This window comes from Falco cherrug, chromosome 2, assembly GCF_023634085.1.
Source record: "Falco cherrug isolate bFalChe1 chromosome 2, bFalChe1.pri, whole genome shotgun sequence".
In the NCBI taxonomy this organism is placed as follows: domain Eukaryota; kingdom Metazoa; phylum Chordata; class Aves; order Falconiformes; family Falconidae; genus Falco; species Falco cherrug.
Window position 1 is genome coordinate 81730738 of NC_073698.1, and position 25209 is coordinate 81755946.

General features: G+C 37.3%; 1 protein-coding gene across 1 annotated transcript in view; it reads left to right on the plus strand.

Annotated features, from left to right (window-relative positions):
• EFHC2 (EF-hand domain containing 2) overlaps positions 1–22862 on the plus strand; it is a 61393-nt gene extending 38531 nt beyond the window's left edge. Inside the window, exons 10-15 of the mRNA XM_055703146.1 lie at positions 2282–2478; positions 7014–7147; positions 12214–12411; positions 12956–13048; positions 19972–20077; positions 22544–22862. Of these exons, the coding sequence (XP_055559121.1) occupies positions 2282–2478; positions 7014–7147; positions 12214–12411; positions 12956–13048; positions 19972–20077; positions 22544–22639 (824 nt within the window). The 3' untranslated portion in view covers positions 22640–22862. The remainder of the gene's footprint in view (positions 1–2281; positions 2479–7013; positions 7148–12213; positions 12412–12955; positions 13049–19971; positions 20078–22543) is intronic.
• The last annotated feature ends 2347 nt before the right edge of the window (positions 22863–25209 follow it).

The following is a 25209-nucleotide window of genomic DNA, read 5'->3' on the forward strand; positions in this document are numbered from 1 at the left end:
GCTAAAACTGGCCATTGGAGGGTTTAGTGAGAACAGCTTTGAAAAAGCAGGATAAGAAGTAGGGATGGGGAGGGGTGGCAGAGCAGCAGTGGGAAAGAAGCCTGGGACTGCAGAAATTTCTGTTCCCACCTTCCTTCTTTTCTTTCTTCTCCCTTTCTCTTCTCTCTCTTTATCCCTCCCTCATTTTAGTCATCTCTGAAGGAAAAGTGAACAGGTTTCTTTGAGGTTAAGAATGAGAAGGCTTTGTGAAGGTCAGATAAAAGTGGCTAGAAGAAAGGAATAAGGCATGCAAAATGGGAGTAAGGAGAACATTCCTGCGTGAGGAGTAGTGTTGAAGTGGATGGGGTGGGAGAACAGTAAGTTTGAGCACATCCTACAGAGGGGATGAGTTAAAATAGTAAATGAGTCCCAAAATAACAACTTGACTGTCCCCTTTATGCACAGGTTGAAAGGGCTATTTTTTCCTTTTTATTTGCATGAATTGATACAAATCAGCAAGTAAAAATGTTTCAAATCTCAGACCTAAGATGGAAGTAGTTAGTTGCTCTTACTTTTCTCAGTCCAGTAACCTAAAGGTTGCAGAGAAGTTCTTCACATGATTAGTAACACTGTGAAACTGTATTTGAAATGCACAGGGCTGGACATCTTGAAGCACTTGTTGAGATGGGGGTCAAAGCATGAGAACCTTGGCTCCCCATGCAGAAGATCACAACCCCCTTTTTTACTCAGTGTAAGACCAAGCCAACAGCTGTACAAACACCTGCAAAGTCTGATCTGATCTTAATGGAAGAGAGTCTTTGGTTGTGGTGTTTATTTTGTGCTTTGAGCCTGGCTCCTGTAGATTTCCATCAAAATTTCTCTTCAGGTTTCAGTGTAAAATCTCTAACCTAATGAAATATTTTGGATTGCTTTTCTTTATAACACTTGGAATGTACTAACCTGTAATGTTTACAAAACAATTATGGGACAAAGGTATTAAGGTAAGTTTCCAATCTAAGTGCACAGTTGTAGGGATATAGAGACAAGAGTGAAGTTCCAATCTTACGAAGACCAGTTCTGTTTAAATATTACAGACAATTGCCAGGATTATATAGCCTAAAATTTCATATTTGTTTTAGTAGCTAGGTGAAAAGGACTGTGTTGAGATTAGAGTTACATTAGTGATTTGAATTGTTTTTTGATTCAAGCTAGATCCGACCATTATCATAGTGTAGTTTTTGTCCTCTGCTTTTACGGTGCTAGTAAAGCAATTAAGACAGACATCTACTCCAAACTCTGGTTTAAGAAGTAACTCTGGTTTCACATTTATTTATAATTTTGACTATAAAAGGCATTTTATTACACGGTTCATCAGCCTTTTATTGGACTTGCATAACTACCTAATATGTAAGATGTCATTAAACGTTACTAAAGTATGCTTTTTGGCTTTTGGCTTGGAAGCTGAAATATAAACAGGAAACAAACCCCAGGAACTCTAGAGTTGTTGTAGGGCACATGTCCTGACAAAACTAAACATGTGACAGAATGTTTTCTAGAAAGCTTGATACATACAATGCAACCTTGTGCTGTACCAGAAGATAGTACTAGAAAGTGAAATATTCCTTTTAGTATCTTACATACCCTTGAGGACCACATGCAGTTTCCAGTGGCACAAATAAAATCATGGCAATGTGAAAAGAAAGAATGTGACATACACAGCTTACAAATAAAATAACAGATCACAATTAAATTGCATTGGCAGAACAGTATGTGGAAGATAGTGTCATGCCACTCCTACTTTTTTTTATATTCAAAAACCCTTAAAACCAAGTTAGAATTAGAGCACACCATAATTCATGATCTAGGACTGTGCTATCCTAAGTTGTGAATATTTTTTTCTGTTTTGCTTTAACCGTTCAAGGATGATTGCCTGCATCTTACATTTTGCACCTTAATGTTTCTCAAGGTCAGTCCAAAGGCTGGCGACAGGGTTATGGGAATGATTTGAAGAGGCACATTTCTGTCCCATTTTAAAGAAAAGAAAAAAAGGGAAAAGTGTTTGGCAGGCATTCAAATGAGACGTGTCACAGAATATGCACAATGTAACAGTTGCTGTGGACACTGGCAGAGACAGTTCTTTTAGCAGTGAGAGGGAGGGGGAGAAGGAACTCAAGGATGAACACTGATATTTAAACACAAATCAGCTGGTTTGGGGTGCCTTTTGAGTTTTCTTTTGTGTTTTTTTGGTTTTTTTTTCCCCAAGTAAGGCCACAATTAATTATTTACAATTCTATTCCCATAGGGATACGTGGTGGGAAGTTCTTGGAAAGAGGTCGCATTAAGAAGCCAGGGCAGGAGCTCTTTAAGAGTGAGCCATCTGAATACTTCAAGGCTCAGAATCTGTTTGTTGGAGCCAGAGTTTGTTTCCATGGTCACAACTTTCTTTTGGTGGATGCTGATGAGTACACGTTCAACTACATGGAGAAGCATGCAAATGAGGTGAAGCAGGCTTTTGCTATTTTCTATTATCTTTAAGGGCTATACCTTATCTATATATTTTTCAGCATTATTTATACCTAGTTACTTCACCCAAAGTTCACAGCCCAGCGCTCTCTGTCTAGCAATGGATTTAGGAGGTGCTTGCTAGGGAGTGCATGCAAGCCTGGCCGCTCTTTACCATCCATTCCCCTTCTACTTTCTCAGTGTCCACTGTTACTGTATTAGAGGTTGTTAGATGGTATATTCCTGCCTATTCCTTCTCAAGACCTCTTGCCCCTGAATTGATCTAACTTTGTTGAACCTACAGGTAACTGTCTGCTTCCACAGCTTTCTGTGGCAGCAGTTGAAAAATTCACTGCCTGCTATGTAAAACAAAAACAAAAACAAAAACAAAAAAAACCCCAACAAAGTATGATAAAAGAAGTAAGTATCTTTTATCTGTTTTAAACCAACTCCCACTAATTTCAATGTCAGTTCTAGTTTTCTGGGGTTTGATGAAGATCCTCATTCACTTTATGCACCACCTTCATAATTTTTAAATCTCACACATTCTTCCCTCTCAGCCTAATCCTATCCAGTTAAGAGTCTCACCCTTTTCAGTCTGTCCTTGCAAGGCAACTGTGAGACGTGGAGACTGGAACAGTGCACAGTTAAGATGTGGGCCTATCCAATTTAGTCTTACTGATGAAGTTATTTTATTCCCTGATTTTACTTTTGGGTTCATACATATTTATCTGCCAAAACATTTCCCTTGTGATATTAGAAATTCATATCACAGTCAGGAATTCAAGCTAACAGTTTATACTGAGCTTCACTATCTTTTGGTGTTGCTTTCAGAGGGGAGAGCAACAACAGAGAGCTGGGGTGCCTCTGCTGTTGTATGCTTTATGCTACCAGTCATGACACAAATGGCTGGTAAAGAAGCCCTCATTCCCCAAAGCTGGGAACGTATCCAACAGGAAGACATTAATTATCTATAGCAATTGTCACAGAGGTCAAAAAAGAAAAGATACAGGGATGGAGAACCACAGAAGAGTCACAGAGCTTTTGTGGGATTTTTTTCTTGGTTTGGTAAGAAATGTAGATTACTATTTCTTTTTATGATGAAGTTTCTGCAGCAATATTTGAATAAATGTACCCTAGTATACTTGGAAATTCCTGTTATGTGCAGCTCTGACCCATTCACTCTGAAAGGCAGCTCAGGAGCCAAGACATTTTTGCCTCACAATCCCTATTCTGGATTGTTCCTTCATCACAGTGTGTTCTTGAACATCAGCCTTAGGACTAGACTGTGGTCTGAGGACTTTGGTGTAGTGCATATGCTTCATAGCTCATGGTAGGCTGTCAGCATGACTTGTGCCTTCAGCAGACCTTCTCCAGAGCTGCCCTTTTGCTTAGGCTTGCTGAGGGCACACCTAAGGAAAATATACAAGTGGGTTTATCAAGCTGTGGTCCTCTGCCCATTTGTCATCCATCTTTTGTGGATGGAGGAGGGAGAAGGTTCTCAGTGCAAGCCTTGAATTGTTCCATGCCTGCTGGCTCGCCAAAGTGAGCAGGACTCCCAAGGTGCCAGTAGGCCTAGTGCAGTCTTGGAGACTGCGAGTCTCACTGTCATTGTGCTGCTGAGGCAGAGGTAGATGCAACCTGACCCTGTGCTGCCTTTGGGCCACACGTGCTGTTCTCACTCAAATGAAAACAGCAGAACTGTGTGATTTCTTTGTAAATGAATGTGGAGTTAGCCCCACCTGCCTTTCCTGGAATAATGAGGAGAGTCTGCAAAATGCTTATTGATATAAAATGCTACAACTGCTAAATGGTTTAAGCAGTAAAATGTAAAGCTCTATACATTATGTTTTCTTACTGCTGGACTGGTTCTCCTCCCAGCAGAATCAAAACCAAAGCTATTCTCCAAAATGCAGTGCATCATTAGGTTGTAAATGTTCTTTGGAACTGCTCTTTGCATTATCTTGGGTCAAACAGGTGAGATCTTAGTTTTCCAGACTGAATGGTTGTATATTTTCAGAATAAAATCTGCAGAATGGGAAGACGCAACACTAAAAATACTTCTTTAAAGTGAATTTTAAAATGTTCTTTGCACAGTTAAGATTTTAAAACAACTAGTAGAAAAAAAGATTTATTCTTCCAATGGTAGGTGCTTTGTTCATATCCTTGGAATAGAGCTCTAGAAGTAAGGACACACCTTGTTTGCCTCAGTTCATCAGGAGATTGCATACTCAGATCACAAGAACTTCAGCAATTATTGGAGAAGAGCAGAGCTGGAAGATAGTTTGAAGAAGGGGAAGCATTTTAAAATCATAGAATCATTGAGTGATTTGGGTTGGAAGAGACCTTTAGAGATCCTCTAGTTCCAACCCCACTGACTGTTTGTCAGTTATTTCTAAAATTAGAAAATAAATAATTTTCCTTTTGAATAGACAGAAGTTTCCTTTCAACAGAACACATCAACACATTCTCTGAAAACTGGTGAGAAAAATCCAGATGGAATGTTTTTCTTCTGGAAAATGGCATTTTGGCCACTTTTCTATAGGCATATGTTGATTTAGGTGAAATTTTGATCGGTAATCATGATACAGGTGGGAACTGATTTTCCTACCATTGAAACATTTGTCACTATATAAGGTATTTGGAAAGTTTTAATTTTCTGTTTCAAAATTGTGTTTATTGTGTTGTTTTTAAGTTATGAGGAGAGAAGAATAATTGAGTCTTGTAATTTTGATTGCCACCTGTACTGAAAGTAACTTTTCTACACTTTTAGTTCTTTTCAAATTTGAGGAAAAATAATGTATGTAAAAAGCGTAAATTTGCTTGCAAAACAGAACATGTGTGTTGCGCAGTCCTACCGGTATTATCCAGGTTTGAGGAGGACTCTTTCAAACAAGGCATCACTGTGCCTCCTTGGAAATTAATTCATCATCTCTGAAACAGTCTCAGTTGTTCAAACTGTATTGTCTTCTGCAGCAGAAATATGGAGGTTGATTTTACTTCCATTGAATTCAACAGAGTAACCTCTGACTTAAGCAAGACAATCAAATAAAACTAGCATGACTACTAGCATGTCAGCAGTTACATGAGAAGGGGAGAAAGCGGGTAGGGTTATTACCATGCTGCTCGGGTACTTGACGTCTATGTAGCTGTTTGGAATATGTAGTTCAGAAAAAAAGATGTAAAAATATCTGCTTTGATAATGTAGAGAAGACAGGTTTTTAAATAGACAGAACACTTTGTCCATCTGTAAATACTCATTGATTCCTTCTGCTCAGTCTTTTCTCAGTCTCTGTTCCTTGCTTTTTCAGCAAAAAGCTGTGTGCTTATGGCCCAGACAATAACGGCTTGGGCAGGGTATTTCTGTCTCTAAAACTTGATTGCTGGTCCACCTGCTCCACACCACTGCCTTGTGTGGCATTGCATCCCAGGGTTGTTCCTGGAGTTTTGGCATAGGCAGCAACTGTCTTCTGTAAATCTGAGCATGTTACCTGCAACCACTGATGTATTAATTAATCGTGGATCAATTTGTACTGCTCTGGCAGTGTCATAGGGACTTTAAATACCCTTTTCAAAGTAGTTGCCTTTGAACTGATACAAAGCTGTAGACAGACTTCAGCATAAATGGGAGTGAAACCCAGTCTCTGTTGTGATTAGGTTCTTATTACCAGTCACGCCGAATTCCAAATAATTGCTGGTTAAAGCAACATTTCTTACTGGAAGAAATGGGAGAAAACTTTTCAGACTGCTCATTGTGCTTTATGAGTTAGGGTAGGGCATGACAGATGTAAGGACATATCAGCTATTCATACCTGGACTTGACCCTAATTTAATGACTGAATACCCTAGATGTTAAAAATTAGTATAGCAAATAAATCTTTGGTAGAGCTCTTACACAACAATATGAATATAGGGTGGAAGTCTTAGTGCTCTGGTTTTGTTTATCTAAATTCAAATTTATTTTAATGGCCTATTTAATAAGAAAAAAGCATTCATCTTACATGACAGGAAAAATTGGTTCCTAACAAATTTCGTCTGGTAATTCTGAGTATGTAAGACAACATAGTCTAATATGAATGACAGCATCTGTGGGAACAGTTCATTGGAGCCAATGGTGAAAAGATTAGTTTTAACTTGGTGAAATTTATTGATTGAGAATTAAGTGAGGTGCACCAATATAATATAAAGACCATGTTATTAGAACTGTAGTTTAAATGTTTCTACTGCTTTAACAATGCAATGTTTGAAACAAAAGTAGATGTTCTTTTATGTAGCTGGAGTAAGCTTTCTGAGAGTGCATGATCTGATGATTTTTTTATATTCTTGGTAGGAAGCAATTTTTTTCAGCACAGCAAGCTTCCCTCCAAATTTAACACAGTGCTGATATATGCATTCGAAGTGAGACAATGAAGAAACTAATATTACTTGACAGTTCAGCATTGCCCTGCATCTTGACAGCTCTTGCTGGTACATGAACAGTTGGTTGGAAAGTGCTTTTTGATCTAATCTATGTCTTGCTTTCCTTTGTTAAGTTCTGTATGGCTGATATTGGTGTCATACTCAAGAAACTGAAAGACATAGCCAAACCTCGTTCCCAAGAAATCAGACAGGTGTTTGCAGCCACTGACCCTGAGCATACCAAGGTGATTGAGTATGACCCTTTCAGGTAAGACAGTGGATTTTAGGTTTTGATATTTAATGAAGGCACATTCCCCAAAAATGTATAGAGCATGACTGTTTCTTGATGTTTTCTGCACATGTTAGCTGACAAATGGCATACATTTGTTTTGCATTTACTTGGAGACTGTATGTGAAAAATAAAGTGAATCCATGCCCCAGGAAAAAAGAGAAATGTGATAGTTTCAAGTAAGCTGAAAAGTTTCAAATAAGCTGAAAATCTGTCTACTATTTATGGAGCTGGCACAGAGTGTTATGGAGAAGGGCATGTCAGCAGTAATATATACACTGAAAGATAAAGAAAAGTCCATCCTGGGAGTGAAACAAATTAATGAGTAGTTTTGCAATTCAAAAAGGAATGTTTGGAGTTGTCTCCTGAAAATGGTATTATTTGGTTTTTGGATCATTGATAAAGAAGAGAATCTTCACGGAACCAAGGTATATTGAAATTATAGAATGCAGTGGTAGGCATCTTTAAAAAAGTCTGGAAAGTAGTAGTCAGAGCAATAACTAGTGCTTGGATAGTAATTTCAGCATAGGTAGAGGGAACAGAAATTTGGCTTCTGGCAATTGTCCAGATGTGGCAATGGGGAAATGTATAGATACTTGAAAGAGGAAATCATGCTCAATGGAAGCTGATTTCAGTTCGTCCCACAGCCGGAATACTGGAGCATATGAACTGTGTTAGGTACTGGTAAAGTTAATGATCTGGAACAGAGGAGGAAGTTTTACCTAGAAGCATTTTTTTTTCACAGTGGTAATAACTATGTATTTAGGAACTGTCGTAGTAACTAAAGCATATAAGTAGATGTATATTGGGTGGAATGTCATCCCTATAGGAATGTTAACCAAGGCAGAAATTACTTCTGAACTACCTCAGAAGAGTTATAGATCAGTAGAAGGTTCTTCCAGCAATTTAAAGTGAAAGTAGTGAGAATTTAAAACAAGCTGGTATTCAGAAATGAAAAATAAGTCATTAAAAGGTAGGATTTAAACTAAGAGAGAACACAGTTACTGGCAGCTTTTGGTCAAAATATTTCTAGACTTAGATATTTTACTCCACAGAAGCAAGATTCTGACTTGTTAATTACATTAAGAGGGAAAATGTAATTACTAGAGTAAGAAGGGAAGAAAATTTACTTAGTGTGTATTTGGAGAAACTTCATAGCACTTGGAAAAGGGTTTTACTTGATATGCACAATAATGGTTTAAAATAAAATAATTATGGTTTAAATTTAAATTATGAAATAATCATCTGCAAAACTTTTGTGTTCTTACATGAACTAAGAGCAGGTCAGAGGTTTGGAACATTTGCATGACAAAATAGGTGGAGCACACTTTTAGAAGGGTTGATTGTGCTTTTAAACAGCAGGGAAAAAAATTTATTTTATCAAGAAGAGGCTCAGCTGAGTGTAGATTTAATCATAGTCATATTCAGCGCAGCTGTGAAAAGCCCAACTGTTTAATTTAGGCTAGTGCTGTTCTGTGGCATGGAGAAAGATATGTGTACTTATATAGCATTGAGGCACTTGGTTTCAGCAACAGAAATGCAGTAACCCCCTCCATAAGCAAGAGAGGAAGAAGGGGAACCCATGTCATAAATGTTCTCTTGGCTTCAGTGCTCACCTGGGCCAGCCTGAACACGTGCTAATGGTCTGCATCCCTCCTGCGGTGGTGGGACTGCAGGGGGTCTAACAGGAAGCATTCACACTACCAGAGGAAGAATTTGCCTCTAAAGAACATTTAAATTTTGTGCTTTATAGTGATAATTGATTTTGTTTCTGTTCATTCATATTATATCCTGTAATTTAAAGACTCTCTTCTTTTTATTATCCATGTGTCTTATTTTAGAATGAAAGAAACATTTTTAGTGGTGAAGACAAGAGCGATTGTTTGCATTTATGAAAAGTTGAAGATATTTTTCTGTGAACAGAATATGTATTTTTCTTTCAGTTTTGTATTTTTTTATGTACATCACTGCTTATTTTTAATCTGTCATGGCATTTCATGATTATAACTAACTACAAATGATTATTTTTAGTACAGGCAATTATCTGTGTGACAGCTTCCACCAGCATGATAATCCTCTTTTCTTATCTTAAATACAGCTAAAGCTTTACTGTGCTCTGAATTGGTCTCTTCAGATTTCTTCCTTTCTACCTATGTAATTTTATATGATCTGCTTTTAAAAAGGTACCTGTAAGTATGATGTAGTGAAGCAGAATTGTAATTATACAATTTAACTAATTTCAGAACCCAGATCTATGGCACATTGTCCGGGAAATAAGTACATGACATACACTGAAGCTATCCCCTAAGCTGTTGTTAAAACTACTGAAATCTTTGTTAAGAAGAGAAGAAAAAAATAACTAAAATTTAGATGCCTGTGCATCATGGTCCTATCCAGACTGCTTTTTCTCATAAGCCACTGGCAAGACCCTTTGCTGTTAGAGACAAAGTACCATGTGGGTTTAACAAAGATGCCTGTCTTCCTTTTAACTTAAGAAAGAGCTTTCTTAAGCAGTTCATTATTTTTTCTTCTTTCTCCACCGAATTCAGATTGCAATCTGTCATGTTTTTCTAGAACAAAAAAAAAGTAAACCAAAAGAGAACTAAGCTGTGAAAACAATTCTTGCAACTTGTTTTTTTTTTTGTCAGGAAGAGTTTAGATGTAGTTTTGTTTGCGAATCTTGGGTCTCACTCATTAGTCCCTAGCAATCACTAAAATATTCCTTAATTCCCAAACGAGACAATAATTTTATCTGGGGTTTTTGTAGACTTGATTGTCACTGACTGGCTTGAGAAAATAAAAAACTTCTAAAATCCTGAGACAGGAAAAATCTATGCCATGTATGAAAATCCAGTCTGTGGAAATATTCAGATAGATGATGTTATCTACATGCTTTGAGCTTCACCAGCCCAAGCATTTAAGAGTGCCAGGCTTATCAAGGTATATCGTCGTCTTCTTTGTGTTTGTAGTAGTATTACTGTGGGCTCCAGAAAACAGGCTCCAGTTTTGACTGGATCTCTGAATGCTGCTACAATACAAATAATAACATTTAGTAAGTGGAAAAATCATACTGACAAGAGAATGATAATATTAATAGATGGACTATGTTTTTGTCATTGAGTTTGCATAATCTCAAATACGGCTTGCTACTGCCAACATCTTGTCTTCTTCTGATATTTATCTCTTGCCACTGCACATAAAGGATCTTTCTAAATTATTTCAAGATTAAAAAAGCAGCAGTTGAATCAAAATAGACACAATATGATGCTTAGCATCCTTTTTTGAATAGCTGTGTAAGTGCAATCATATTCTATGAAGAGATATCTTCATTTGAACAGGGCCGCACAAGCCTCTGAGAGGAAGCAAGTGAGAAATTGGTGATAAAATTTGTCATTCTCAAAGGGTACTAAGTTTCTGTGCTTTCAGTCCACATGTGGATGTTAAGAGACCCATTATCACATTCATTCAAGAATTTTAACTATTCTCCAGCCAGCAGTTCAAATCTTGTGTCAGAACTTTGTACATCACTAATAATTCCTTCCATTTGTTTTCAAAGATTGGTATATAATCACAGTGATGCACTACCCTCAAGAATACCACAAGGTAGAGCTCTAATTGGATCAGCAATTACGGTGAAGTTTATTCTTAGTGCAGTTTATCCAGAAGTATATATAATTAATCTAATTTTGACTGAGGTATGTAGGCCTATGTTGATGCTTTTGTTAAAAAAAAATCCTGTTGAACATGAGTTTAGCAGAGGCAGATGTTTGGTGTCATAACACCAATGTAGTTACACTAAGGCAGGTTTGACAAGAGGCCTTGTAACAGCTGAGTTAACCTACAGTTCAGGCCAGCTTTTTCCAGGAGAGCAGAATTTCCTTGCATACCTTGCTACTGGTGGTTTTCTTTCCTTATGTTGTGTTATCATCCAGGACAAAGAAGAAATCTGTAATTGCGTGAAGGCAACAGTCTTCAAAATTGGTCCTTCTCCTCCTCCCTACCAACAATATAAATCAGAGGGACATTCTTCTAACCTGTAATTACTAGTCCTGATCCTTAAGCTCCAAAGCTTGTGTCCATTTGCTGATATACTACAAGTGCCTTCAGCTTACCCGGAAGTCACTCCAGCTGTATTATCAGCAACAAATTCTTGATATTAACAGGAATGAATAGTCATTCAGTGCCAGCACTGACCCGTCAGATGGATCTCAGAAACATTTCTCCTTCTTTGGAATGGGCTGATTTGTTTGAGTAGCACAAGCAGTCTTGGGAGAGCACATCTCAGGTTCTTCCCTGCATGTGATCTGATGCTCTGCTGACAGTGTCCAAGTGGAACCTGGTCATGCTACTGCCTCCTATCTCCCATTCTTGCCAGGAGGGCTTGTGATTACAAGCTGGGTGTAATTTTCTGCCCTCTTTCTATGACCAATTTCTGTTTCCCTTCCCCCAGCTTTCCCCTGAAAGCTACCTATCACAGCCAGCTTTCACAATGCTTTGTGAAGTGTGGCTTGCCACTTGGTTAATATTCTGTTCTCTGTTGGGATCTTCTGCCCCACTTCTCCTCTGCTGTTGTTAATTCTCTCTATATATTTTATGCAACAGTTGTTGTGCCTGCTTTGTGTTTACTGATAATCGTGTGTTGCAGAATGCAAAATATAATTAGGAACAAAACAGGCTAATACCTTGTTAATTCACTATCTTGTTAGATAAATGCAATGACAAAATTAATCTCTGCTAATATTCCATGCCACTATGGCATCTCTGGGAAAAGGTTTCAGTCATGAGTATTATGTATTTTTGTATGTATAGCCAACTACTGGGGAAATGTGGAAATTCTGCAAAAGTTTAAGAGTTCAGGTAATTGCCATTATACCTTCTTGAACAGATCTGGATTTTAAATTGAAGTAGATACATTCTTTAAAGATCTAAATACAGTATTTTGTAATGAGTGCACTTTATCCTCCCCCCCCCCCCAGTTTAGTAATTATTAACTGTTTTTAACTTCTTTACTTAAAACTAACGTAGACTGTTGTTTTTGTGAACAGAAATTTGATAGTCGATATCGCTGATGGAGCATTTTCAGAACATGAAATTATAACTCTTGGGCGCTATTACAGTGTGAGAGATGAATATGAAATAGACCTCCAGTTCCTCCTTGCAGTGGCTCAAGAACGACTAAAGAAAAATAGCTTTGAGAATTTTGAACAACTGTCTGCAGTGCTTGTATACAATGACCGTGAAAAGTAAATTTCCTCTATTTATCCTAAGATGTTATTTGGGAAGCTCTGCTTGTAAACCTATCTACTTTCTGTTTGTTGCTGAGCAAATTACATATTGCAGATGAAGTATATTATTTGTGATGTTAAGCCTTTCTCAACACTTGGCTGTAGACAAGCAAAGGATAGCTTTTTTGTCTTTTTTTTTCATTTTGTTTGGGGACTTTTTATTATAGCTGCTGTACTGAACATTCTGTGACATAATCACATGCCCAGAATCAGAGGAAAAATTGTGATTTAAGGGAAAAAAGAAAGGATTTGTAGCTGATTCTGATGTCACAGATAAAGAATCCCAGAGAACCACTAAGGACCTCAGCGTGTGGGAGAACAGGTCACCTCATGCACTTCCAAATTTCTGGGCTTTGTAATAGCGAAATTTCATAAAACGTTGTTTTCTTTACCTCTACCCCAATATTTCTTGTGTGTTTTCCTATTCGCAGCAACGTTCACTTGAAATAAATCTGAGAAATACCTAATGTTCACTTCCTCCCTTCTCTTTCTGTTTGTGTAGATGTGGAGTGCTGCCCCATGAGATGTGCAGGACTGTTTGCAAGTCCTTTAAGTTGCCACTGGCTGATGATGACCTGCAAGCTTTACTGACCATGTAAGTTAAGGGCAGACAGTATGACCTGCATGCATGGATGCATATCAATGCTAAATATTGACTTCACACACAGTTCTTAATAATTTTTCATTTGTATAATATTAATCATTTAATGATGCTGATTTTGTCCCTATATACATATACAAACTTTCTTATTAAGAATATTTATGATCAACTGAGGTCCATCCATCTTAGCAACTTCTCTTCATTTTATCTGACACAGTAGATTATGTGGGGTTTGCCAGAATTCTGTGGAATTAGTCTTATGGGAATCAGCTACTGATACTTATCATTATCAATGCAATTAACTTTTTTTGCTTTAGTTGTTCCTATGTCTATGTAAAATAAAAAAAGAGCACATTATGTAAGTTTTAAGAAGCATACCAATGCATGCAATTAAATGTCCTTGAATCAAGTAGGCAACATCAGTAGTAAATAAAAGTTACTTGCTATTCCTATTCATCTCACCTGAAACATATTTTATTGTAATTTTTAGAAAGGAAAAGGAATGTTGTTTTTTGTATTTTTCCATAGCACATTTAATTGTTTTGAGATAAATAGGTTGGCTAGCTGAATTAATGGGAATAGAAGTGAAAAGCGCTGATATTCAGTGCAGTTGTATTAAAGGCTGGAGTTCAGAGTAACCTGTGGTGTTTTGAACACTCATGTGATGTTGAGTTTGGTTTTCATGGCCAGAGTTTCTGGCAATAGGTTTAAATGCATGCGCATTGGACTCTTTTTTCTCGCGTGGGAAATCCTTAAGTGTTTTGTCTGTGCCTTCATACTGTGTTAAAAGCAGGAGCAGGTCTTGTCTTCCATCATGTTTAAATGCTTTCAGGTGGATACGCTTCTTGATTTCAGGAAGAATTGCAAACTAAGCATCTGGATTTATCAGATAATGAAAAGACTCTTGGCAGGCAGAAATGTGGAATCCATTTTAATAAAGCATCTTCATACGGCAAGCAAAACTTCGCTACTTAAATGAGTATCAATAAGACTGCTATAAGAATTCTAAGGGGCTGTTTTTCATAAAGCCCCCATTTCCAGACCAAAAAACTTTCAGAATAGCTCTCTGCAGTAGCCAGATAGACAACTTTGACAATTTGTGTGCTGTTCATCACTTCTGACAGTTAGGATGCACACATTAGTCATCAGAAGTATGTCTAAATTTTAGTATTTGTCTAAAACTCATTTTTTAGAACACCCACTAAGCTGCCCAATACAAAAAGTGTTGGAGGACAATTGGCATCCTGTACTATACAAGGACTTCTCATATTTTCCACTTCATAAAAGCTGAAATTGAATAGATGCACAGACAAGGGACTGGAGGTTTTCCTTTATGTACTAACTCAATGCTGATGAAAAACAGACAAGCCTAACACATCATAGGCTCTAGAGACATGTTTATTGTTTGTGAATTCAAACCAGGGAAAGGTTTTGTGAGATGAACCTCTTCTCTCCTGACGAGTGTAGTTAGTTAGGCAGTTAAAAAGAATAAGCCGAGTTCATTATGATAAAAATTGGAGACAATCTTAGAAGACAAGGAGGAGACTAAAAGGACTGGATTTCACCCAGCTTTAGCCGGGTACCTGTGATGGCTGAATTAGGATTCAGCTGCTCTAAGTTCTTTCTGTAGGTGATGGAGGAGAGTTATCTCCTTAGTTTGTGTAAGAGATGGATTTCTAAATTACCATCCATTTTCCTTTGTTTCTAAAGGGGCTGTGGCCAGCCTTTATTGCAGATTTGTGTATGAGTAAGGTAAATGGTGTGAAGCTGGGCCTCAGATAGCAGTGTGAGAAGTACTTTGTTTGATGGAGTGCTATGTGTAATGCCAGTTCTAAGTTACAATATCAGCTGCTTTGAAAGATGGCAGTTTATATGGTGAATCACTGCACTGCCAGTAAGAAGGAAGACTGTCACATTCTTAATAATGTGTGCAGTTGGCGCTGCTTGGTAAGTTTATTGTTTCGTGAAGGTGCAGAGTCAGGGAAAGATTTTTTTTAAGTGTATTTGGTGGGAGTTAATTTCCAGTAATATGGAAATCAAAGAATAGAGTTGGATGAATGAGATTTAGACTTTTCCTTTCCTCTTGCTTCCTGTAGTTTTCTTTGAGAGCGAAGAATGACGAAACAAGCAGGTTTATTGTTAATGAAGAACAGTCTCACTCCTGGGGAGTAGGCAGTTCAGTGTGGGCAAAGTTTGTCAACAATATTCTTTCCCTGGTTTTTTTTTTGGTTGAGGAAGCATGTCCACTGATGTTTCTGAAGCAAGTGGTGGTGGTATTCCTACTGTGTGTACCTGTATTTATGAAGAAAGAAAACGGTACAATAAAAGTTGTTGGATTGATTCCCACAAAATCAGTGTATATAGCTAATGCAGTAGCTGGACCCTGTTCAGCTATAAAATGATGCTGGATAATGTGATCAGATAATAGTTGAAGACTGAAGCTATATGTTTATTCAGCTTTGCTATCTGTGATTAGGTGGCAAAGAATTTCTGTAGGACTTAATGGTTCTTCCATTTTGAAAGGTAATACTCTTAAAGTATTTATTATTTACATTTGTAAATTATACTGCAATGATCTGTCACGTATTAAAAGGATGGGATGGGAGTGGAAGTTCCTTTCTTAGTTTTGTGGTCACCTCCAGATGACCCAAGACTTTGTTTACTCTGCCCAAAGACCATTCAGTTTGCATAGAGTGCAGGGAGAATTAGCACAAACATGGAGGTTTCATAAAACCCTTTCATATTTTCTGCCTAGAGTAAATTTATATTTTTTATTTTGCGATAGTGAAATAGTAGGATTTAGGTACCCAACAATGTGTCCGTTTTTCCAGTTTACCTGACCTGGCTTATTACAAACTATTTCCTTTCTCCATCAGCATTTTCTCACTCATTTTTTTAATCACAGGGCAATACAGACTTCTAATCGCAATGTATTAAGTAATGCAGATGGTACACAATTGTTTCTGCCAGAAAACTACAATTGTCATTATAAACATTTCTTTAAATTCATGCAGGCATAATGAATAATTACAGTTTGTTTAATAAATAAATGTTGCTGAAGTGCTTAAGTAGTGAATTTAGGGTTTTTTTCCTTTTATTTTTATTTACTGCAATGCTAAATGCATGCTAACAAGGACTTAAAAAGATGCAGTCCTTCCCTAGAGGATATATAAACAGCTGGCAGATAAGGAAAGGAGAAATGCAGGGAAGAAAAAGTGGATGACAAGTTTACAAGCATTACACGTTGATTGTTCCGCGTTAGTTTAGTTGTTAAGCATATGTCCCTATTTTTAAAAATGTATCTTAATTTCTGTTAAAAGCAGCTGTGTAGTTCTTCATTTCTCAACGGTATGAGGGTGAGACTGTTGGATGCTGGAGTGGGGCTTGTTTGGAAGTGAATCCCTAGTGTTTCAGGTAACCATGCCTGACAACAATGCGCCTCCTACCTGGTCATCCCAGTTCTCAAGTCACTAACAGGCCAGGCCAGGACACTACTGCCTGCTCAGCTTTACCCTGGTTTGTGGCTGGGTAATAATTTTTTACCTAGTTGCCTACCTCTAATGTCTTTTTTTAGGGCTGACCTAGTTCTTTCAGGCAGCAAACCCTCTTTTCCTACTACAGCAAGAGTCCTGGTAGCAGGAGCAAGATTGGAAATGGTCACAAGATCTTTCTCCTGCATTCTGTCTTCTGCTTGTTACCTTTGATGAGTGAGACTCCCTGGGCCATTTGTGATGAAAAGACTCTCTAGCATTAATATTTAGATCTCTTAAATTATTTCTGTTATTGGTATGCTGAGGAACTGTTGGTTCAATTTATAGTTGTTCAAGATGTGAACAAATGTATACACAAGATAGGAGCCATTACTTAATTCATCCTAATCAGCTGCACAGACTTGTCCATGCTTGCCATTTAAAATCTTTTCATATGAACAGTTTATGACGATTTAGGTATATACCTGTGTTAAACAGAGACTATCAAACACGCTGAAGAATCCCAGCATTTTCTCTAAGGTTAAAGCAGCATGGTGCTTCTCATTTATTATTATCAGATTAATGTCTTAATAAATGTTATTCAAAACTAAGGAATTAAAAAAAATCTGCATGTACATTAACTTTTCACGTAAATGTTTGGGTTACAGATGTCTTGATGGGAAAGAAAAAACATTTGTAAGTGGCCTTTACTCACGAAAGTATCCTTGGGAATGGTCATATTGTGGTTTAACCAGTTTTTCACACATCTGGAGTATTTCATTATGAATACATTTTTAGAAGCCAAAAAGTAGGGTCATTTCTGTAATGTCAAAGAAAAAAAAAGCTCTGCAAACTATGATAGGGATGGGGGCGTGACTTTCATAGTCTAAAATAACGTGCATTGGTAAAGTCCTAGGGCAAAATTGAAGAGAAGCATGGTTTCAAAAGATCTTTGTTGCATCTTCTTGGTAAGACAAATCAAATTTCCTTTCCTGAAGAGCACTGGTAGTTTCAGTCATATTAATTCCAACCACTGAAACGCATGACATCTCTGTCCTAATAATGCACAAATTGATAACATCTCCACAGTCCATCTGTATACTCTGTGCCATATTGCAAGTGTGTGCTTTTAGTAGATTGATACAATAAGTCACAGCAGCAGAAAGATCTGAAAAGTAGATTATTTTTTTTTTCTTTTTTTCATTCTGGATTATTCTAGCATATTTTAAGCTGCTTTCTGTAGCTATTTAAATACGAGATTTAGGAATCCCATTTCCTCTGCCCATATTAAAATCTTTGGTTATAGTTAACTGCATGCCCATGTTATCATCTCAGTTTGCCAGTGCTGTCACATCAAAGGACTTTTCTCCTTGTTAATGCTTGTCGAAAGCAGAAGCAATGCTTCCCTTGACTTCATTGCCTCAGCATAAAGTTTAAGTATGTTACACATCTTCTCTTGTTCTTTTTTTTAAATCCTGCTTTACAGCTCTGCATCTTGGCAGTAGATTTAATCTTTTGACTTTTCACAATGTGCAAAAGATAAACACATATGTAATAACAGAAAAAAATTATAGTTGTGATAGTTCTGAAATTCAGAATCTGTGTGCATAGATTTTTTTTCCAAGAGGTATAAGCTATTTTATTGTCTTGCTACTTCTAATGCAAAACTTCCTTTTCCCAATTGCCACCTGTAAAAAACCTGAAACAACCAAGAACCCCTGAGAACTGGGAATGGTAATTTTATTTTATATTGGATATGTTCCCCAAAAGTAAGGCTTTATGAAAACGTTAACTTGCGTGTGAGCTATTACAAAGAAGCAAGCTATCATAGCAGGGGTTCTTATGGCAATGTTTCAGACTCCTCTTTAATATTAGTAACAGTAGCATTCTTTTCTGACTTTGCTTTAATCTTCAGCATAACTCACTGTACTTAACATTCCAGTTTATCGCTAGCATCTCTTGTTTATGGCTCTCAGTATATTTTATTATTATCTCTTCTGCTGACTATTAAATGAAAGGTGTGGGGGGAGGAGAAGGAAAGGATGAGTTGCTGATTATTGCAGTTTATTTTTGTCACTGGATTTATTTCTCCTCTTCTCTGGTATTGTTTTCCAAGTTTGTGCTGTAAATTCTCTCTTAAAGTACCTTCATGTTTAATTTTTACCAGAACCCTCTGCAGTGACTGAAGAGTTTTGAGGCCCATGTTTTGTGCAGTGCTGTTTATTTAAGAGCAAGATAAAGTGATTTTCTAAAATACTTGTTTCCTGGAGATGTTCCTGTGCAGTAGTGTTTGTCTCACCAGATTACAGAATTGTTTAACCTGATGTTTCCCACCCAAGAATAGGTGTTGAGTCTTGCTAGCTGCATTTGTCTCTATGGATGCCAGTGAAGCACAGACACTTCCAGGGTGTACTGATAAACCTAAACCAGGTCTCTTTTATATGTAGATAGTGTTAGGTGAGACAGACGTCATTCACAGAAACTGCTAGTACAGTATTTATAGCAGAGCAGTCAAGCTGTTCATTTCAACAATGATTTGCATGGCAGCTTCACCTTGCAGGTATCTTTCAAGCACTTAACTAGTGCCACTGAAATAACAGTGGTTCCCAAGTGTCTTAATCACCTAAATGTTTTGCTGAATGAAGGTCTTTTTTTCTGAAGCTGTTTCATCCAAGTCAGTGGCAAAAGGATGATGTGACTTATGAATTTGCTCTCATGGGGTTTATTACTGTGGGGATTTTAGAAATCTGGGGGAGGAAGACAGTGTGTTCCACATGTACCTGTAGACCTTAGCTAGCAGCATATATATCTTCATGCATGTAGGGGAGCCTCATAACTGACACAAATTTATTTATTCCATAGAAATAAAGAACAATGCCATTAAACAACTACCGAATGACAAGGCTCGTGATTTTTAAAGCTGGCTATTATTTGATAGGTTAGAGAGCTGTGTGGTTTTCAGTTGTAAATTGATCCCAAGGTGTGTGTAAACAGCATTTTTGAAGGTTTGCTTATTTTTAGGAAATGATTGCAGAAGCCATGTAAAGCAGGTCAGTTGCGTTATAGCACAGTGCTCTTGTATCACTCTACCTGTTTCTCACTTTATGCTTGTCACCAGTTCTGAGATCACAGTATTGGAGAAGGTTTGGGCGATGCTTCAAAAGTAAAATGAAATTAGTTGAAATGTAATAAACCTTAAAGAATTTGGATTCTTCTATAAGAGACAATAATAAGGTATAAGAATATGGAATAGAATGTATGATATAGAAGTCCTGGCAGTTTAGTATTGTTTTTCTGTACTACTGCTAGTGTTTGGTAATAAAGGAGTAAAAAATTACTACCCCAAAGGTAATATATTAGTATGATATATTTTGTTGATACAACAAATATACAACTTTGTTGAAAATTTCCTTTAATGTTGAGTCATCTTATGGATATTCTGCTTAGGTTTGAAGATGAGCATAAGCAAGTGGAATATAAAAAATTTGTGGATGGGCTGAACTGGAGAGAGAATCAAATCCCTGCTTTCCAGACAATAAAGGTTCCTCTTAAGGTAAAACCAGTATATCTGAACAAAGGAACAGTACAGTACATTGATATAGTTTTTCCAGCTTTAACATGATTGCTTTATCCAATGGAGACCACAACAGTTTTCAAATTTTTGTATTTGTGCCTGTTTTCTTCAAGTAATAAATTATTTCTGGGAGGTTTAGAATGAAGCAGAAAAGTCAGTCAGGGACAAGGAACCCTGTAACACATCCATGCCTCATAGGTGTACATCTCTGTGAAGTTTTTCTAGAAGAAAAAAAAAAAAAAAAGGGAAACAGGTGTGTTTGTCCATGAACAATGGGTGTGAATACCACTTCACCCACAGATATCACTGTCACATGTCAAACGATCTGTTCACTTGCTGACATAGTCAGGAAATACTTTAAACTTCACCGACACTGCAGAAAATAGCTATGTATTTTTTATAACTCCATAGATACTTGTACATAATACACCACATCACTGGTAGGCATACAGCAAGAGCAGGACTGATGGATCAACTTTGTATGTCTCCACCAGCCTGCTACTTAGGGTAAATAAAAATGTGGTGTCAACGAACTGCAGAGATTAATCTGATCATGCCTTCTTGTGCTGAATGGAACATTTTAAAATAGATGCTGCATAAGGCAATTATGCTGATTTTTAAAAACTTTGTAACAAAGAAATCTGAAGCCCTTCTGGCAACATGTAGTTTTGCTCTTCTAGCCTATCCAATGTGTTGCTATGCTTGTATGGAATGTGTTTGATTGTATTCAGACTGTTTAGAAGCATAGCATTCCTTTAATTTCAAGTGCAACAGTGACAGTGTTTAAAACAATATTCCTCAGGTACAGTGGTATTAACGTGACTCCTCTCTCTTACTTGGCTTACCAGCTCTTTCTCCTGTAGTATCTCAAACTGTTGGTGATGTCTATTGAAGGCCCAATGCTGCTGCTTTGCACTGCTTTCCATGGTGGTTTATTTTTCACTTTGTCATTGAGAAGAGTTTTTCCATCTTGTACAGATAAAATCAAAGCCCTTCCATGTGTTTTATACAGCAGTCCTGTGGTTCAAAGTGTGCATTAGGCTTTGTTCAGTGGATATTCTTTGTTTTTCCAGAAGAATTCTGTGCTTAAGTTACAACTCACTGTTTAAACAGTGACTGCTCTTAGGAGATTGTGTCAGGATAAGGAGCCTCATGAGCCTCAGTACCACAGAAACAGAAAGAAGATTGGAAGTTGTACCCAGAGGATTTTTGCCTTGAAGATGGTGCTAAGCTCTGTACCAAAAAGCAAGGGTGAAAAAAACGGAGGCATAGATACACTTGCTGTTGAATATGTTTGACCGTTTTTCCCCCCCTCACAGAAATGGCTTATCTAGCCATTGAGCATGACCTCATTTCTGGCAGGTGAGGGAAGGAAATGGCTCCTACAGGGTGAAGGTCAGGGGCAAGTGGTGGCGGAACCAAGAGACAGCCTTCACAAGTTGAAGGTGTGGAGGAAAAGATGCTTGTGAAACAAGCAGGAGGTTAAGGTGGACATTTGTGGTGAACTGTATGTTCTGATCAGCATAAGAGATGAGGTTTTGTTTGGGTATGAAGAAGGCATTATCTTTGCTTGGAGGACAGCCAGTGGATGGGCTTTCAGGGGGTGGCTGGTGCCTAAGAGCCCCAGCTGAGAATGGTACATGGAGTTATGGGAGGAAGGTTACAGCTGAAATCAAAAACCGAGAAAGACCATTGATAGAAATTATAATCAGTCATCATTATGTTGGGATGATCCATTCCTTATCAGCTCCAAAGCCTTGCTGTAAATATCATACTGACATACAGCACTGGTTTTAATGAACTGCACCCGAATTGGTGCCAGTATACTTTACTGAGGTTTACTGACTTTATTGTTTTGTAAGTTAACTGCAATACTTATGCTATCTTTGGTACAGTACAAGAATATTTTAATGAAGAGATCAATACAAAATGGTAAAAATCAGAGAAAGGAAGGGATTTAAATCTTGTTCAAATTTAGAATCCAATCGTCATTCTATTCATGACTTAACCATGAATTAACAGCAATATTTTGGGGCTACAGTACCTATATTTGACAGATAGATTTCAGCAACAGAGTTTGGCTTATTTAGCTGACTTTCTTTCTTCTTCATCTCATTATTTCATATGATTTCTAGTGTCAAGACTTAGATGACTTGAGAGACTTTCAAGTATAAGCATCTTAGTGAAGAAAATATAGCATTATTTAATTTGAAAATATCTGCAAAAGGGCTAATGATAGAAAATATTTTTAATAAAATATTCCACAAGATGGATAAAAATGTGCATGTATTAATATTTCAAGAGCATGTGCTACATAAAGGTCCACTTTTTCACAGATTTATATATGAAAATGAAGCAGCTCATTCAATCTTATGTTGACCAGTTTTTAATTATTTTTGTTTTCAGTATTATATTCTAAGATATTCTCTGGGTTACTGATTTCAGAATGAAGGTGACGGCAGTGGACAACCACCATTCCTTCCTGTGAAACGAATCAAATACTTACCTCTCCTGGATGATCTGTTTGGCAAGGAAGAATAATCTGATCTGTGCAAGGCACTACTTTTGGATTAGTGTTTCAGCTCTAAAGCTTACTTAGATATTGAAAACATTCCTTGTAAAACATAAAGATCAGATAGAGGCTTTATTGCGTTGAATTTCTTATTCCAACATAGATGTATACTTTGTGTGTTTTTGTAACTCCTTCTAAATCAACAGTACTCTTTCATACTTCTACAAGCATAATTAAAACTGTATCCTCTGATCTTTGTGTCTGTTTATATGGAGAATTTAGAAGTATTGAGAAATCTTTCAGTCAAACAGCAAAATCTGACTAACCCTGCTTTGTTCTGCAAACAAAGGTTCTTGGATGACCTCTTAAAATATTAGGTTGGTCTATGTTAGCGCAATAAGGTAATTCCATTCAAATATCCTTTCTTGCTCTTTAGTTTATGTCTGTGTTTTTGCTGTATCCCTGTGGTGATGCTTAGGTACTGTTTGTGTCAAAGTTTGTTATTTTCTGGAGGAAATACTAGAAAGGTTTTAGCACACTATAAAGTTGCTGTGGTGTCAGAGATAATTATAGCCTTCCAATGTAGAAGTAAATATTTTGCAGGCACAGCACGGAAGCTACCAGTTCTTGCTTTTTGTTTTAAATGTGACTCAGATTAGTAGCCACCCAAGTTTACTTGAGTGAGATATGTATGAAGAGAAGGTGTTTCAGTACAGTTTTAGTGTGCAGCTTTCTTGCAGTAACACTGTACTTGCCCTTTGAAAATTAATTGATGCCTTTCTCTTTGCTCAAAGTTATGATGACTAAATGGAGTTCCTGATAGCATTTTTCTATCTTTTTAAGCATGTGCCACCTCGAAGCCATGATTAGATGTGAATTTAATGGCATGCTTTTGTGAAAGGATTACCCCAGTTTGAAGAATGGAAGAGCTGACGTGAAGAGGGGACCTGGCTCATCCACGGTGATTCCACAGGGGAAGAGCCAGCACACCTCTGCCAGTGGCTGGGAAACTCACGTATTCAGTAGGCTGCACTTTCTGTAATCTGAAATTACAATTCAGGGAGGAAGTGTTTGATTTAGAACATTGAGAATTCAACTTAGATAAGTCCTCAAACTGAGGGAAAGATAATATTTCAAAGAATAACTTAACTCAGTAAATCTGTATCTTTTTGGAAACTTGGAGATCCCTTTTAGAATTATGATTCCATTTAGAAATACTTTGCTGCATTTTTGCATGATAGGGTAAATGAAATTTTAAATTGTATGTCTTCTTTCTAACCCCCCAGCTCCTGAGAAGTAATTCTTTTCCCTCCGTATGGCAAAATATGAAGCCTTTGGCAGCTTTTTACCTTTTTTGTCAGCAAAAAAAGACTTGAGGCAAGGCATAATTATGAGTGTTGCTGCTACTTAGGAAGATGTTTGCAATAAAATGGGTAAGTGGTGTCTGTGTCCAGGGGGTCAGAAAGAAAACTGTGAAAACTTGTTAAAATGCTCCAAGTTGTAGACAAGACCATGTACTGTTTTTTGATCCAAAAGAGGAAAATGGTTTCTCACATGACAAGAAAAATGTCTGACCACAGGAACAGTGTCAGGAGCCAACACAATAACTTGGCATTTTAAGCCAGTTTGATGAAAGCGGAAGATTTTTAAAACATGCCACCAAGACTGAGCTTGACACTTCAAATGAATGCAGTTGCCCTTGTAAATTTTTAATGTTCCCCAGACTTTAGAAGGGTGTTTCAGTTGTGGAGATCTTGTACAGCTGAGGGTTTCCAAGAAAGGTTGACTCTGAACATTTAGAACTTCCCAAGTAGCTTTTAGAGATGGGAAATACACTTCAGTTTGTTTTCCTTTATGTGTGTAGGACAAGGAGGAGCCTCTTTACAGAAAAAAAAAAAAAAATCAGTACAAGAAATATAATTTCTTATAATTTCATGTGGAACCCTGTGTATAGGTCTGGTCAATCATGGTCTGGTCTGGTCGTGGTCAAGAAAGGTGACTGCAAACTGGAACCAGTGCAGAGAAAAACTAGAAAGGTGGCCAAGAGAATGGAGATAAGAAAGGAAATGAAAGGAGCTTGGCTTATTTAGTGCCATAAAATGAAGTCTCAGAGAGAATGTGACTGCTTGATGTAAAAACATTAAGGCCAGACCAGGAAAATAATGTTTTAGGTAAGAATGTTGGTAGTCTTAAGAACAAACAGGTATAATTTGCCACAAATAATTTTAAACTGGACAACAAAAGGTAGTTTCTCACTTCTAAAATAAGGATGTGAAACAGCCTTCCAAGAACAAAGTACTGTTTTAAAGCTGAGATGGGTCATCTGATGACAGTAATTTTAGGATGTTTATTAATACTGTTCCAAATTATTATTCTCACTTCTCTTTCTCCTCTTTTCCCATGCATCTTGCATAACCCTGACGAGCATAAAAAGATCTCCTACGAGCAGGGCAGACAGGGCCTGAAAAATATTTTCAGTGCTTGTCACTGTGCTCACAATGTGTCATATGCTGTGGTCTGATGTGTGATAAACACTTTTCACCAGGTTTTCTTTTTTAGAAGCAGCAGTGCTTCCAGAAGGGAAAGCCCTAGCCAATGA